Here is a 17,306-nt window from a genome sequence, read left to right on the forward strand (position 1 = left end):
GCTGCTGCTGGGTCTGGCGGGGCTGTGCGGCGGCGCCATGGACGAGTGCGCGGACGAGGCGAGCGCGCGGGCGCAGCGCTGCATGCCCGAGTTCGTCAACGCCGCCTTCAACGCCACGGTGGCGGCCACCGACACGTGCGGCAGCCCGGCCGAGGAGTACTGCGTGCAGACGGGCGTCACCGGGGTCACCAAGTCGTGCCACCTGTGCGACGCGCAGCAGCCTCACCTGAGCCACGGCGCCGCCTTCCTCACCGACTACAACAACCAGGCCGACACCACCTGGTGGCAGAGCCGCACCATGCTGGCCGGCGTCCAGTACCCCAACACCGTCAACCTCACGCTGCACCTCGGTGAGTGAGCCAGCGGCTGGGGGGCCTCGGGGCAGAGACCTGGAAGCTTCCAGCGCCCGCCTGCGCGTCGGGCTCCGTCCATTGTGGCAGCGCCAGTGATGAAGGTGGCTGCCGGAGTGGGCGGGCGATGGCTGCAGCCTGCGGTTTATGCCTTAGAGCGGTGCTTTCCAAACTTGAGTCTTCAGCTGTTTGGGGACTACAACTCCCATCATCCCTAGCTAGCAAGACTAGCTTTTGTAGTCCAAAAGCAGCTGCAGACCCAAGTTTGGGAAACTGGTTTAGAAGTACTGTCTCCAAAATAGGAGATTCTGTTTCCTTATTAAGGCTGATTGCGGTTGATAGTTCTGCCTCCTGCAGATTTGTTTAAACACACACACACACGTGTTGTCATTGATAAGGACTACCATTGCATCTTTGGCAGGGCAAAGTATGTCCTTGCCTGGGAGTGTTGCTCGCCAAGTCCAGATTCCCAGAGCGATTATTCAGCACAGAGGGAGAAGTTGCTTTGTGGATGCTCTCAGCACATTGTATAGCATGAAAATAAGTTTCCGGGCGAGGCCTCGACAAAGACTTGGGTGTCCCCTGTAGTTTGCAGAGAGAGGGGGGGAAATACCTCCTTTTGCTCTGCCTCTCCCATTGGGGAGATGAGAGGATTCCTGAGGTCGGAGGCAGGGCTCAGGAGGGCATGTTTTCCGTGCTGGGGTTCAAGTGAAGGAACATGCACACTCATAGTCAAGAACATGTGCAGAGTGCCTTTACCACATTTGGCCCTTGTGAGAATCCTCCCTCCTAACCAGAGGGCAAGTCTGTTAGGTGTTACTTGCTTCTGAACTTTCATTGCTGACGTTATTTCGTGTAGCCAGACACATCGCCTCCCTCCCCGCAAGTCAAACTGTTGGATTTCTAACAAATAAGGGATGTGCTGCAGTTGTACAGTCTAAAGTCCTGTGCAGACATTGTTTTATTTGGTGTACTCTTTAAACTGAATCTGTTGGAGCTAAGGGGGTGTCCATGCTGCAGCAACTTGCTATGATTTTAATTTGTTGTAGTGACATTCTCTCTCCCATTCCCCAAGCTCCCCAAGTTTTATTTTTTTTATTTATTGAACTTGAGTTAATTGTATAGACTGCTGGTTGGGCATTGTTCTCCATTGTGTTTTTAAAAACCTCCCGCTGCAGGTGTACAGCAGCCGATACAGCCCAAAGTGTCACCATACTGTAGAAATGTTCGATATTCTACTAAGTTTTAGTTACAGATAGGTAGCCGTGTTGGTCTGCCATAGTCAAAACAAAAAAAAATCCTTCCAGTAGCACCTTAAAGACCAACTAAGTTAGTTCTTGGTATGAGCTTTCGTGTGCATGCACACTTCTTCAGATACCAACTAAGTATTGTATATGCTGTAAGCTGCCCAGAGTGGCTGGGGAGACCCAGCCAGATGGGTGGGGAATAAATAATAAAAAATACTATTTTTAAGGAAGCACTGAAACAGCAGCCTCTCTCCCCTGGTTAAGAGAGGCATCTGGGCATGTCTTAACTCGTTTTGTCCATTGGAAGAGATTACTGGTGTAAATGGTAGCATTAGTCATTGCCAGGCCTGGGCAGTAATGGAAAGATTGCCCAATATCAGCAGCTGGCCTCTCTCCTTTATCGGATAAGGCACATGCGTCATGTACCTAAGGCTCAAGGCAGATATCAACACTGTACTTTCTTTACATTCATCTTCCCACCAATAAGAGGTGAGTTGCATTCTCCTCAGTTTTTACAAATGAGGAGCAGAGTTGAGTGTGAGAGATGGCAATGAAGTTTGCTGGTGGGTCCATGACTGAACTGCGTCTTGCCTTCCAAATCCTAGGCAACTGGTCTACCCACTACTAGTCTTCAATTATTACTCCTAGCATTGGATTAACATTGTTTCTTGGGTGGGACTACAACTCCCATCATCCATGGTCACTGGTATTGCTAGCTAGGGATGATGGTAGTTGTAGTCCAACAACAGCTGCAGACCCAAGTTTGAGAAACACCGGATTCGATAAAGGGCATGTGGGAATCTTGTCTTTGCAGCTGTGGTGACGCAGCTGCTGCCTAGCCTGTCACTCCCTTCCTTTTGTCACATACTCATTCCAAAGGGACATTCTTCTTGTATCCTACAGTGGCTTGGTGTCCCCCCCCCCCACATTGGCATATGTAAGAACATAGGAGCTTGCATGAGTTGCATCCTCATGCACATTTAATGTGTTTCAAAGCTTTTCAGGAGCACCAGTACACTGAAGAATAGGCGGGGGGGGGGCACGTTCCATGAACTGCTATGAGCTTAATATTCTGTATGGTGAGAGCAGAGAGGCGGTGTCAAATAAGAGTGCAACTTTTGCAACATTTTCAGCCCACTTCCATGCTTGTTTTCTCAGAAGTTATGTTCACTGCGCTGGGTGGAAGTGTGGTCCAGCACAACAGCGTTCCTGACTTATTTGAAATTTGAGGGGTGCAACCTAAGCAAACTTAATACCAGTCTGTTCCCTGAATCTTGCAGAACCTTCTCTGCTTACAGACAGGGTGATGGCGGGGAGAGGAGTCTTTAAAGTTCGCATCACCTGCCTTTTATCCTTTTCTGCTTAAGGGAACACCTGCAGGCAAGGTTCTTTTGCCACCTGCTTGCATTTACGGCTAATTGGAACTTTGTGCCTGAACTGGCATAGTAGATTTCCTTGACTAGACAAGAAACTTCATTACCTGCTTCCTTTTATGATCATCCATTAGCAATTTCTTGCATGTCTGGCCTCAGTGCTTTATTCTTAGAGCAGATTTCACCATTTTTCAGGTTGTTTTCTATAATGTAATAATTTCCTCCTCCTCCTGCTTCCTGTACTAGTGGAACTGAGCATTTTCCTTTTTCCATACAAGGACTACCCTTTCCTCTCCTTATCCTTCCTGTCCCAGCCCTTTATAAATGTGGAATGAATTTTTTCCAGGCTCCTGGGAGGCCAGAGGTACATTGCTAGAACAACTCTTGGGCTGAGGCAACTGGCTAAAATGTTTCAAAATGTTTTAAACGGTTTTAATTTTGGTTCCTCTGTTTTGTTTTTGTTGGGTTGGTGGTTATTTTAATTTGGCTATAACTGTAAACTGTTTTTAATTATTATTATTATTATTATTGATTTATAGTCTGTATAAGATATTTTGTTTTTTACTGTTTGAAGTTTTATTATGTTTTTATATATACTAAGCCACCCAGAGTGGCTGGGGAAACCCAGCCAGATGGGCGGAATATAAATAATAATAAAAATTATTATTATTATTATTTCCTTATCCCTCTGCTTAATCCCACCCAATCTTTACTTGTGTTGGTGCTAGCAAGGATCATCTTCACCTTCATACTTCCTCTTCCAGGGGAGAAGCAGTTTGGTTGTTAGGCTTAGGTTTTTCCAGGTTAAATATTGACTGACTTGGTCCACTTGACAGGCTAGTGCATAATGAAGGTAGGAAAATTAAAACACCGGCTTCCCAAAGTGGAAAAGGGAGAGTAAGGAATGTGCACAGTATAGAGTTCCATGTTTCCTTCCATATATCTGGGGACTTTGAATAAACACTTCAAAGGAGTGTTCTGTCTCAGGGTTAAATTGTTGCTTTGTGGTGGTCAAACATAATTTAAATAGGTCACAAAGCAGTTTCACAGTTAAATCTCATCACACGCAATGCAAAAAGGAAATGGGCTGTCTCCAAGTGGTAATAAATTGTAGGAGGCTGATTTCGGCAACATTTTAGCAGGTTATTCCTCACTGGATTTGGCTTTTCTTTGGTTTGCTTTGAACAATGTGTGTGGTGGAGCTGGGATTTTGAAGCCTGAATGCAAACTTAAAAGAAAAAATGAGCTGGTATCTGTAATGACAAAGTAATTTGTGGGGAAAGCTTTTGACACTTTCTGGCTGCAAACAATTGAATGTTTGCACACCTGTGATGCAGTAAGTGTAAATTTGGAGGGGCTTTTTTTGTATAACACAGTAAATGACGATTAGTGCAGGAATGAATGAATAATGTGCTTATTCAGCACTTCCTTTGTAGATATATACTTTTTTTGTCTAGGCATTTGGAGCAAATGCTTCAGGTTTGGGAAAAGAATGTGTGAGTGTCTGCTGTGATTGGAAAACAGAAAAATGCTGAAGCTGGGTGATGTGTCACAGCGGAGGAGCTTGTCTTGTTTGAAAGGGAAAATGGGATACATAAAACACACTGGTGCCTCTCATTTCACTAACTCTTTGCTGGTTGATGTTTATGTGTAGAATTTGGACCATAAGAGGATGCTAGGGAAAACGCTGTGGTTACACCAAAAGCTCTGTCAGTACATGGGTTATTTGCTTTGAACAAGAATTATCACTATCCACTGCTGGAAGGAACATACAGAAATAACTTTCCACTTGTCAGTCATTCAGCTGTTTGAACTGAATTTATAATTGTGGTAGCTTGCCAGTGTTGCCACTTTGCCATTGTCTAAAAGACAACAACCCATCAACTACGACAAAAACCCACCAGCTGCTTTTGATAGCGGTGTTGTGTTTAAAGTTCTGTGAATGGTCAGTCATTTACTTGAGTTGCATAAGAAGGCAAGGGCTTTCTGTGTGTAAATGGGCGGAGGTGTTTCTCAGGTGTGGAGCTGTTTGGTGTTTGTGGGAGAGAGGCACTAACCTTTGTTAAAATGTGGATTTAATATGCTGATTCTTTCTATGCACCCTATTTGGTTATTTGTTAAAAGTACTTTATGATTCTCACAAACTTACATTTTGAAGGTTCATGGATCTGGATATACATCTATTGCTACACACCCACACTATTTTGAAAGTAAAGTTTTATGTGATCGTTTGACTAGACTGGCCTGTGTCTGACCCAAACCTGAAATTTCTACTTCTGCTTGCTATAAAAGGCTTACAGGATACGAGAAGGTGCATCAAATAGACAAGAGCCTCTCTATCTGCTGAAGAGAGATAATTCTTGTTCTTGCAAAAGCTACACTCCTATCTAGAGGTGGAGAAATGGGAGATTTCCTGGAAAACAATGTAGAACTGGCTACTGAGAGAATTAAGTAAAACTTAGAAAAGACTGTGGAATTCTGGTTTAGTTTGGATGTGGTTTTGTTACCGTACAGAATGTTTGCATAAATCACAATGCCTTCCCTTAGAAGCTTCAGTATAACCCATAAGCTGTGTGTCTTCCAGAGCTTCAGCTTCTGTCAACATACTTTATTTTAAAAAGGTGTAAGGCATCCTTCATCCAGATGTTGGTATCACTCTTATATAGACAGTTACAATTACAAAAACATTAGAAGACAAACCAGCAGTAAAGTAAAAGTAGGAGGAATAAAAATGTTTAGACAGCTAAACCAAAATGCCTTGGGAAACAAAAACCTGATACCAGAATGAAGACTGCGTTTGTGCCAGGTATGCCTCCTTCCGGAGGGCATTTCACAGTCATGGTGCCATTGCAGAAAAGGCCCTCTCTTTTGTACATGCATGATATACTTCTGAAAATGGAGAGTGGCCTTAAGATGCAGGCAGGAGTCCTTTACTTCACGTGAGCTACTATAAGAAATCACTTGGGGGATTTGGGCTCCAGTGTCACCAGTCTGTAGTTGACAAGCCGTTCTACTTCTCTCTAAGACTCCAAGAAGGCAGTAGAACTCTTGAGCAGGTGTCTGGCGGTCGTGTTCTGGTAGATGAGAGAGAGGCTGAAACTCAATCCAGAAAGATGGAGGGGTTTTTTTTAGTTAAGAAGTTGACTGATTTGGATAGTGGTCTTGGAAGGGATTGTCCTTCCCTTGAAGAACCTGTTGTATAACCTGGTGGTGCTTTGGGAGAGGGGCAGGTTGCAGCAGGAGTCAGGAGTGGTTTTTTGTCCACTTTTGCTCAGATGTGGGTAGCTTTTGGTAGGATATGTTGCAGAACCTCTGTGCCCACCATTCCTGACCATTGGCCATGCTTCCTGCGGCTGATGGGAATTGTAGTTCAGCAACATGTGGAGGGCCAAAAGGTATTAAAATTGTACTTCCACTCTACAAACTGCTTGAGGGGTCTTTCAGGAGAGCTTGCCCTTAAGATTGGTTAAGTTGATGTACAGTGGTACATACGCTTCAGGTTACAGACTCCGCTAACCCAGAAATATTACCTCGGGTTAAGAACTTTGCTTCAGGGTGAGAACAGAAATCGTGCTCTGGTGGCACAATGGCAGCAGGAGGCCCCATTAGCTAAAGTGGTGCTTCAGGTTAAGAACAGTTTCAGGTTAAGAACAGACTTCCAGAACGAATTAAGTTCTTAACCCGAGGTACCACTGTACGTGCAAGATTTGGTAGTTGTGTAACTTCCATCCAAGTGATTTAAACCTTATTTGTTCAGTATCCCACCATTCAGTAGGCCTTGAAAACTCTTCACTGTTGGCATTAACTGTGCATACCTGTGAATTTCAGAGAGCCATGCTCTATATAGTCATTTATATACTTTTCTAATATGGTTGCATTCCATCTTTTCTTCTCTCGGTTATGCATTTTGCTTTCTGAGGATGTAACCCCAAAAAACAGCTTTACATAGATAAAGTGTGTTACTTATAGGGAATAGTTGCTCTTTGAACCTGCTTTACTTGAAATGAGAGCTTTTCCTGGCACAATTGTAGTGTTGCATTTTAGCTTTGTGTCCCAAAGCAGGTGACTGATTCTTGCATTTTAAATTTCTGAGTAGCCAAGGTCTTGAATACTTTCTTGGGGTGCCTTCTCCCATATGTGTCTCCTCACTCTTTAAAACAAGCAGGAGAGATATTTGTCTGTATTCTGTCATTTACTGCAATTAGAGTGGAAGGATGCAGAGCAGGCCTCTTCTGTGACTGTGTTCACCTTTGCAATCCCTTCTCATCAGGCCATGTTTCGCTTCTGCTGGTATTAAAACACCTTTGTTCTCAAATTCATCTGTTGGATTTGGAGTGTGTCAGGCTGTGTTTATTGTTGTACGGTTATGCATATACATTTTATGTAATGATTTTTAGAAGGCTTATCCTCTTGGCCTTGAGTTCCATTGTTGGGAAAACAAATTACCGTAGGTTTTAATAAGTAATTAAAACTCACTTTTGCTTTTTAGAATACTGTTTATCTCTGAAACATTCAGATATGTGGAATCTATGTTGTTGCCTTGTATGCTAAACAAGCTATATTTATGAAACATAGTGTTTTTTGTGCTAATTCTTATGGAATGTTAACAAATCTGTATCAAGGTGTTCAAACTGTAACTTAAGACAATGTTATGTTGGACTTCATTAGTTTTTTCAAGGCCTTGTGGGTTTATTTCTTTAATAGAAAGGGAGGATAAAAAATACCCTAAATATTTTGTGAAGCGATCTTAAGGGAATTGATAATAACTACTTGATAGGTTGACAAATCAATCTTTTGCATGGTAACAAATGAGCAGTGGAGGGAGATCTGTCCTGAATGGACTTAGTGTTGCCTGGAAACCGCTTTCTGCTAGTGTGATTATTGTGCCAGGTTAGAACTGAAGAAATTTCAGATAGCTCAGACTGCATATTTCACCCCAGTGCTCACAAGGCTAAATCTTTCACATGACTGCTGTTGACCCGCTTTGTTTCAGTTTGGTTGACTCCTCTTTGTTTTGAGGACTCAGGAGGAAGCAGTTGACTGTGGGGTTCTTGTGTTCGAAGCAGACAAGAACCCAGTTGAACACACAGCCTTCCTTGGGTCTCTGGGTTCACACTCACCATGACAGAAAAGGCGCTTTGGAAACTGACACAAAACTGGAGACCTGTAGGTGTTGGTGGTCTTACAGCATTTTCACAGTACAACACATAGTGTGTCTCTTGTGTGAATTTACTACAAAATAGAATGAGTGGCCTGTTCTCTGGTTAACAAGAGAAAGAAAAAATAAGTCTTTTTTCACTGGAGGGGTGTTTTCATGTGTGAAGCTTAGTTCAGATTCTCTTTAAAAGTACATGGGTTGCCAAACTTAGCTTCCACATTAACAATATTCACTGATAGCACAACTTTTGGAAGTGAGACTTAATGTTATGTTTCCTCTTTGTGTGTGAAAACTCTCTGGGGCAAGTTCCTGCTCATTGACAACAGTGTTGCTATGAGCCACCTAAATAATAAAAAAGTGTAAAATATGTGATGTTTAAGTTGTTTCTCAAACCTCTTGAACTCATACTCCATTGCTGGACTTTCCTGGACCCCGAATAAAGGGTGTCACACCTCTGTAGCTGATGTCTCTGAATGGACTTGTTATTTTGCTTAATTGTGCTGAAGAATCAAGGCGGAGAGAAGGGGGGGGGCAGGCCTGGGTGGACGCCTGTATTTCGCAGTGGCAGCCTGCTCCAGAAAGACTGGTGTGCCTCTGGCTAGCTGCTCAGCAGGCAAAACTGCAACTGCTTTTACTCCAGCAAGTGGGTGAAAGTCTATAACCAAAATCTAAGTCACATAAGATTGCCAGACAGTGGCAGGATATGTTAAAGACTAGCCAGGGCCAGACGCAAGTAATGGGTCTGAGTCCAAAGCATCATCCCATGTGCACCACCTGAAAGCAACCTTCCAGGCATCGGCTGCAGAGAAGACCCAATCTAGGCAAGGTGGGGGGGGGGAGAGTCTGGTTTCAGAGTTGAGGAGCTGGAGAAGGCTGTGCTGTAATTTCCTTCATGGTCTGAACCGGAATCAAAGATGAGAGCTGACCCAGGTGTGAGCCATGCAGCTGAATGAAGGGAGAGCATGGTTTCCTTTAGGGTGCTAGATGGGGGAATAGACTGATTCTGCCAGGAGTAATCACATTAATACAGTACAGCAGCAGGAGCACAGCTGTTTCATAAGGAAAGCAGTGTCACAAGTAGCCAGATGCCAGATGCATTTTGCACTGGCTGTCTCCACCATCTGGAGGTGCATGTTTGGGGATCATCGGATCTGGACTGTTTTCACACACTAATGCCCCATCCGGTAGAACTCTGTCAGTTAGCCGGAGAAGTGAACAATGCTAGAGTTAATTGTCGCTCTGCCCTGCTCACAGGTGTGATGAATATTCTTACATGGTCCATGGTCACCATTAAGAAAAACAGGTAGGAATAGGCCAATATATATGTGGACTGTCCCAGGATAAAGTGGCTTTTCTTCTTTAAGTTCTCAAAGTTCTTAACCTAGCTCAAGGTAGACATCTGAACTAGCCAGAAGTTTAACTGACAATCAATCACAGTCAGTCCATCATTTGACTATGGAGCTGTCTTACCCCAAAATGGCAACTAGACATTCCATTTTTGTGACTGTAATCTTGGTTTAGGGAGCCATTTGGCGCCTAGTTTATATATCTGAGTTGCTAACACTGGCGTGGAAGAATTAAAACAACCCAGTGAATAAGTCACCTGATGCTAGCTTGCTTTTTTGCTAACTCACCAGCAGAAGTTATAAAAGGACAACTTCAGTAAAACTTCCCTGTTTGGACATCTTTCTTACCATAGGCAGTCAGGTTGCTATGAGTGGCTACTTAGAAGAAAGAACTGGATCCTGCCCAAGCAGTGACTTGGGTCTCCTGGAAGAATTATAGATAGATATAAATCTGATTGATCTGTAGTTGTATTGTCATCTGAGGAGTGCTCTCCCCAGGGAAGTTCGCCTGGCGCCTTCACTACACACCTTTAGGCACAAACTTTCCTTTTCAACCAGGCCTTTGCCTGACCTGATCTACATCCTATACCCTTTTTTTAAATGCTGGCTCTTTTTAGGGGGGTTCTGTTGGGTTGTCGTTTGTATTTTGATTTTACGAATGTGATCCTTGTGAACTGCCCTGAGACCTTCAGGTATAGGCGGTATAGAAATGAAATGATCTGCCCTCTTTTGAGTAGTGTAAGAAATCTGAGTGCATAAGGTCTACTGTAGTGTACTGGTGAAGAGATTGAGCTATGAACCATGAAGCCTCCAGTCCAGATTTAGTCTTGATCAGGAATTGGATAGGTATCTTCATGCTAGTCCATCTCCCCATTCCTCATACGCAGCTGGTGGATAATGACTAACCTTGATGTGTTGTTGTAAAGATTATGTTAAGTTTTTTTTTTAAAAAAAACCTTTTAAAGCTGATTTGTATATACTGAATGTCATTATTATGTATTATTGGATCCCTTTTCTAATTTTTTCTAAAATAAAATATGTAGCCTATTCAAATATTTTCCCACCCCCATTTGAATTGTTTGGGAGGGGGTTACAAATAGCATCGTAGCTGCTGTTCGGTAATCATTACCAAATAAAAAGCTAAGCATCCTGTGTGAAGTTTATGTTACACGAGAAACTTCAGTACTTAAAATTGGCAATTTTAATTCTTGAATTCTTTGCTTGTGTTTTTCAGCTTGAGGAGCTGTCAGTTTTAAGTTAACCTTTCATGGCCGTCCTGTTTTTTAAGTGTTTTTCCAAAAACGTTGGGGTAGGAATCTTGAAATGTAAGGGCTTAAATAAAATGTCAATTTTTCTTTTTCTACAAATAAATGAATTTATTGTAAGATATGGAAACGGGCTAAAAATTATTGTTAACTCTGGATTCTGAGTTACTATCTGGTCTGTAGTGTGACTCTTTAAAAAAAAAATCCATGGGAACTCTTTTTTATTTTATTTTTCTGGCACTGAAAATAAACCACAGGCATACAGCCAATATTTCCGTTAGTTCTTTCAAATCAGTTTGTGAACTTCAGCTCTGCTCACCTCTGCAGTCCCCCTCCCTCCACTCCTTCTTTCATGCTCTCTCTCTGTTTTGCACCCCTCTCCCCTTCCTCAATTTCTCTGGACCACTCTCTATTCCAACCCTTGTTTCTTGGCTCTTGCCTTGGCTTGTTCCTTTCTCAGGTTCTTTCCTCTTCTCCTTTCCTTTAGGCCAACATCTTCAACCTTTTCAGACGCAGGACCCAAACATTTGGGAATGCATTTGGGAACCTCTTTCTGAAGCTTTTACCATATGTAGGAGTGTTCCTGTTGTGATCCACCTGGGATCACGTGGCGGCTCACAAGGGTCTCTCCACCAGTGCCTTGTTGTTTTTTGCTGGCATCCATCTTTCTCAGGAGACAGTGGTAGAGTGCACCTTTCAAGGTAAAGTCAAACTGATGGAGAGGCCCATATTTTCCTAGGCTCATCTGCCTAGCTTTATGATGGTCTGAAACAGGTCAGCAATTGGCTGCATTCTCTCATATAAAGCTTCCCTTCCCAAAATGCAATTTGCCAAATGTCAAAGTGTAGAGTAGGAAAGAGGGAAAATGGGCTTCTTGGGCTTGTGTTGCAAAATAAAATAATAAAGAAAAAAATAGGCTTGCTGGGCAGAGAGAGACAATATTGCTAGTGTTCCTGAGTGGAACTTAAGTGGAACTAGCCACTTAAGTCACTTATTTATTTTTATTTAATTTATTAAATAGGTATACTGCCTTTCCTCTGTCGATCTCAGGGCGGTTCACAACATAAAAATACAAAAGGAAAACATAAAATACATAATAAAAACAAGAATAAAACAAACCAGTAACCCCACCCCTCCCAGAAACACATTTAAAAGGATATAGGATGTTAGTCAGCCAAAATATTTTATTTGTCATTGAAACCTGGCATGCCATACAGTCGATTCATGCATGTCCATAAATATGGTGTTTAGGAATTTGCCATTCCATATAAAGCTGTGGTTTCTCAATGCATTTAAAACTATGTATTGCATTTGTTGGAAATGCAGAGAAGGAACACCTCTGTAGCATATACAGTACAGAAAAGTGGGATAGCCAGTGTGGTGCCTCTACATCACTGGACTTCGGCTGGAGATTGAGACCCACTATTGGAGCACTGCTGCCATGCATGTCTATGGTAAAGGATTAAGAAAGGGCTCCCCAAATGCATGTTTGGGATAGAAGTGGGTCCTGAAAAGGCTGAAGATGCCTACTCTAGATGTTGTGGACTACAACTCCTTTTGGTCATAGCCAGCTTGACTAATGTTCAGGGGTGATGCGGAATGGGGTAACTTCCATATTAGATTAGGTTGGGTAGCCCAGTGTCACACACCTGGCTGCAATCCCGTACAGTTATAACCTGGACATTATACTAATTGGGACCTGCTTCTGAGTAGACATGCATAGGATTGCAGTGTTAGATGTAATACTGGCTTTTGTGTTTTAGCAGGCAAGATTTTGTCATCTCTCTTTGAGCGGTTTCTTTTTTTACATATCCAAGAAATTAAGATTAAATAACCTGGAAGAAAGCTCTTTGCGAAAACTGTCTCTAACTCTGCAATTTGTCAGGAAATCCTTTGGAGACTGTTAAATCAAGGTCTGGGAATAGCTTGTTGAGCACTTCAGTGACTTCACTGTGGTATTTGTGGAGCCCTGAGGGAACTCTATTTTAGTTAGTCTCACAAAGGCTTGATTTACATTTTGCAGGTTTCAACTTGAGTAGCGAAGAGATCTCTTTTTTAATGGCTAGCAGTTGTTCAGTACAGTTATATAAAGTCGCTGCAAAGCTCTACATCTCTCCACCCCGCACCCTTTAAACTCTCTGGTTTTTCTTTAATTCCTTTCTCCCTGCAGTACTGGTGCCACAGTAGGAGTCGCTTGGGAATACTATACATGGCCAAGCATTTATTTTAAGGGATAGAAGGAGTTGGGGACCGTGTGGCATTTTGCTGTACAAAATAGCTGCTATTTGTGGTCTTGGACAGACTTGCCATGGAGGGGTCTGTCTCTGGAGCAGAGGCTTTCTAGCAGTCATCCGCAATTTTTAGTATTATTAACTTACTGTCTCCTTTTAATGCTTCTGTAATCATACGGAAGGTTTTTGAAGAATGAAGCTTGTTACAGGTGTAAATATAATAAATGTGACACTGGACTGATGCAAACAAAAAGGACTCAGTTTGGACACCACACAAAACCGTGGCTTGTGCTAACCCTAGTTCAGAATCTCTGCAGTGGTTTGACCTTCTAAACATGTAGAGAAACTATGGTTTATAGCAGCTTGATTCCTTTTATTTCTCTGGCTGCTCAGCACTTGTGTTTCTATGGAGCAGTGTGCAAACTGACTTCAAATAATGTGTGTTGATTCTGGTTGGTAAACCATGGCTTGTCAGTTTAGACATCGTGCCAAACCAGTTGAGATATCTAAATTGAACTGCAGAGGTGAATCCTTAAAAGTGGCTGAGGGCTGGGTTGTGTTTTCTTTCCCTGTAGTTAAGATGTTGGCAGGAGCCCTCACAATGCTTATGGCAGGGATCAGCAAACTTTTTCAGCAGGGGGCTCGTCCACTGTCCCTCAGATTTTGTAGGGGGCTGGATTAGGTTTTGAAGGGAAAAAAATGAATGAATTCCTATGCCCCACAAATCACCCAGAGGTGCATTTTAAATAAAAGCACACATTCTATTCATGTAAAAACACACTGATTCTCGGACTGTCCGGGGGCTGGATTTAGAAGACGATTGGGCCGGATCCAGCCCCCGGGCCTTAGTTTGCCTACCCATGGCTTATGGCAACCACAGCCCTTGAGGAACATTTCCAAATCAGTCTTACATATAAGTCCCAACCAGGCCTCAGTCATCTTTATTAACTGGCTTTCTCACATATTCCTATGTCAGTCATTTGCGTTATATCAATGCCATAAATGAGGAGGTACAGAGGAGCACACCTAAGACAGGGATGGGAATCTGTGGCTTTCAAGATGTTGCTGGACTCTATTTCCCATCAGCCTCAGCCAGCATGGCCAACAGCAGCCGAAGGACCACATATTCCCCATCCCTGTTGTCGGTGGCTGAGGCTTCCCTCTCTGGTTGCTTGGAGAGGGTTGCTAGTCACCGCAGCTCAACATGGGAAGAGCATAGAAGAGCCTTGCTCCTCTGATTTGGAGCATTGTTCTCCCATTGAAGACAACAGAACTCCCAGTCGTACAAATCTGCTGGGGTCTGTCTACTGCCAGCGTGCCACCAAGGAGTTGACTGACTTTTACATTCTAAGTAAGTTACGACAAGCATCTCCCGTAATCATGTGGTTTGCTGAAAGTAATAAAATTGTGGGATTGCTGTAGTGTGGTTTTTGTTCAGCCGAGTTTCAAAGACCTTGGTCTATTTGCTGCTATAACCCAGGTTCCATTTTCTGCATAATTCTACACTACAGATGGAAGAGAATAAATAGCAGCAGTAGTGGTAGTTTGGTCAATGCACTTCCCATATATTAACTCTCATATTATTGATGGCACTTTGACTTCACCCCATGAGGCGCACTCCATTGTCTCTAGAGTGTGGTAGCTGTAACTCTTGTTCAGCTGCTGCTTTGATTTGAGAGATTCACAAGGCCTTTCTGTCCCAGCTCTCTAAAGTCTGTCTCTGGAGTCATGAGGACTAGAAACTGCACCCAGTACCTCTTTTCCTGCTTGTTCTCATCTGCTCATAGTCCTACCTATGGCTAAGTACTGTTCAAAGTTGCAGGGAGGTCTGTTTGCTAAATCTGTTGCTGGGGGAGGATCAGCAAGTGAAATAGTAAGTAGGTGGCTGCTTTTCTCATACAGATGTTGGTGAATAGGCTGCTAGACTGCAGCATAAATCTTTGTTGTGGACCTTTTCTAATTAAGCTACTTTAACTTCAAAGCAGAGCCCCTGGTGAGTCTTAATTAAAAGGGAGGTTTGTAATATGAGTGTGCTCCCATCATGTTCTCTTTGCCAGTTTTTTAAAACATCTCCTGCTGTTTAGGACATTCTTTACATGGTAGGGAAGCAGTGGTCTTGTTTCAGGCTGCAGGGAGACCCTATAGTACAGCTACTACGTAGGGGTAGAGCAGAGCCCAGAGATTTGTCCACCAGGGCCAGTCTTTCCCCCTTTGGCCGTGGCTTTCCTGGGACTTGGGCAGAGGCCTTTCCTAGCGCCTGATCTTTTTTACATGCTCTAACACTGAGCTGTGGTCCTTCACCTCTGGCCAAATTTCAGACGCTGTGAGCCAGCTCTTTTGGCTGCAGAAGATGTCAAATACAAGACAGGGTGAGGGCAGAGGTGGACAGGAGTGAAAGAAAGCTATAGGTCAGGAGTGAGGAAACCCCTGATTCATAGGCGAATCTTGGCTTGCCACACTTCCCATTTGGCCTGCAAGGCCCTTTGGGGAAAGCCATGTCTATGCCTCACTTGGCATTACACAGTTAAGGGCAGAAACAGCTTCCAAATCACCTGGCAACCACCAGCAGGTACCCAGCACTAAGCAGGATCTTCCCCCTCCCCCAGTTGGCTGATGCAAAGGGAGGGCTATCCTGTCCTGGTCCTTCAGCAACTGTCAGGCGATTGGCAGCACTGTCAAGGCAGATCCTGATAAGGATCTGGCCCATGGAGCCAAAAATCTCCCCCTTTCTGTGGGTGCGCTTGCTCTCCTCCCCATATTTTTCCCGATGTGCATGGAAGCTCATTCCACAGTATTAAACATGATATTAATCTCTGGAAAGTCAGTTCAGTTTTCTTTATCTCTTTGGTATGTCGTGTAAATGGGTCTCTGTGCCTCTGCTTACTTTAGCTTGTCAGTGTTTGGAATGCATCGTTTAAATTGGAGAGCAATTTATGACGTTGCTCTATTGCTGCAGCAACACACTCTCTCTCTCTCTCTCTCTCTCTCTCTCTCTCTCTCTCTCTCTCTCTCTCTCTCCCTTTCTTCCCCTGCCCCAGCATTTGACTGGAGTAGCATTTTGACTTTGTAGTAACTTCAGTATAGTAGCAGAACTTCGGGTCCGTTCATACACTTAAATTCCCACCCTTGTACCAGACATCTGCCCGAAGGTAACATGTGAGCTGAGGCTAATCCTGAATCAGGGGTTTTCCAGCTTACACTCTAAGAGCCACCATGAGTCAGTTCCACTGCTATGCCTGGTGACAGACTTTGGAGATTTGCTCCTGCAAATCAGTGGTTCCCACAATTCAATGTTAATGTGAGTAAATGCCTGGTGTGAGCCTTATTTGTTTCTGTAAGGCCTGCCCACCCTGGCGTGTTCTTAGGCCTGATCCTGCCACATGCTAGCTCTGTGTACAGCCCCTGGTAGCAGCATCTCCAGGCAGGGCTGGCAGAGAGCCCAGTTCCCGCCCGTCAAGGTAGACCGTTCTGAGCTCGATGAACTGACTCCAGATAAGGCATACGTAGAAAGGGATCCCCCAGGATCATTAGTCCCGCCCCGTGCAATGCAAGAATCTGGGCTGAAGCGTCCGTGACAGATGGCCATCCAACCTCTGCCTCACAAGCTCCCGAGGGAGACAGTTCCACTGTCAAACCGCTCTTCCTGTCAGAAAATTCTTCCTGATGCTTAGTCAGAAACCCCTTTCTTGCAACCTGAAGCCATTAGTTCAGATACTCTCCTCCAGAGCAGGAGAAAACGTACTGTATTTTTCCGTCTATAAGATGCCCCTATGTATAAGACGCCCCCTATTTTGGGGGACTCATGCTTAAGAAAATGGGGGGAGATGGCCTCCTATAGGATGCTTCCTAATTTTTGACATTATTTTTTAGAGAAAAAACCTAGTCTTATACACGGAAAAATATGGTACATACAAAATTTTATTTGTATGCTGCCTTTTCACAGTTCAGACCATGCTCAAAGTGGCTTACAACATGAAAAAACATAACTACAACATACAGAAGTTGTTGTAAACCATAAATAAAACAGTAAAAAATAAGCAACCAAGCTCAACAACTTCCACATAAATCAAACGAAGATCTAAAGTGAAAATAGAAAAACCCAGCAATCCCCACCTTACTGTTATTCCTGCAAAGTTGTATACTGTATACCAAACTTGGGTCTGCAGCTGCTGTTGGACTACAGTTCCCATCATCCTTATCCACTGGTCCTGCTAGCTAGGGAGGATGGGAGTTGTAGTCTAAAATCACTGCTGTAAAGGGAGAATGTTTATAGCTGGGCAGAGGTCTCTGTGGCCTGCAGCAGTCTTTGCACACATTTATACAACTCTTTCCGTGG

At 43.6% G+C, this 17,306-nt stretch overlaps 1 protein-coding gene across 1 annotated transcript in view; it reads left to right on the plus strand.

Annotated features, from left to right (window-relative positions):
- LAMC1 (laminin subunit gamma 1) overlaps positions 1–17,306 on the plus strand; it is a 115,848-nt gene continuing 98,542 nt past the window's right edge. Inside the window, exon 1 of the mRNA XM_081915013.1 lies at positions 1–350. Coding sequence (XP_081771139.1) covers positions 38–350 — 313 coding nt within the window. The 5' untranslated portion in view covers positions 1–37. The remainder of the gene's footprint in view (positions 351–17,306) is intronic.

The sequence above is a fragment of the Podarcis melisellensis genome, assembly GCF_964234715.1.
Source record: "Podarcis melisellensis genome assembly, chromosome: 6".
Classification (NCBI taxonomy): domain Eukaryota; kingdom Metazoa; phylum Chordata; class Lepidosauria; order Squamata; family Lacertidae; genus Podarcis; species Podarcis melisellensis.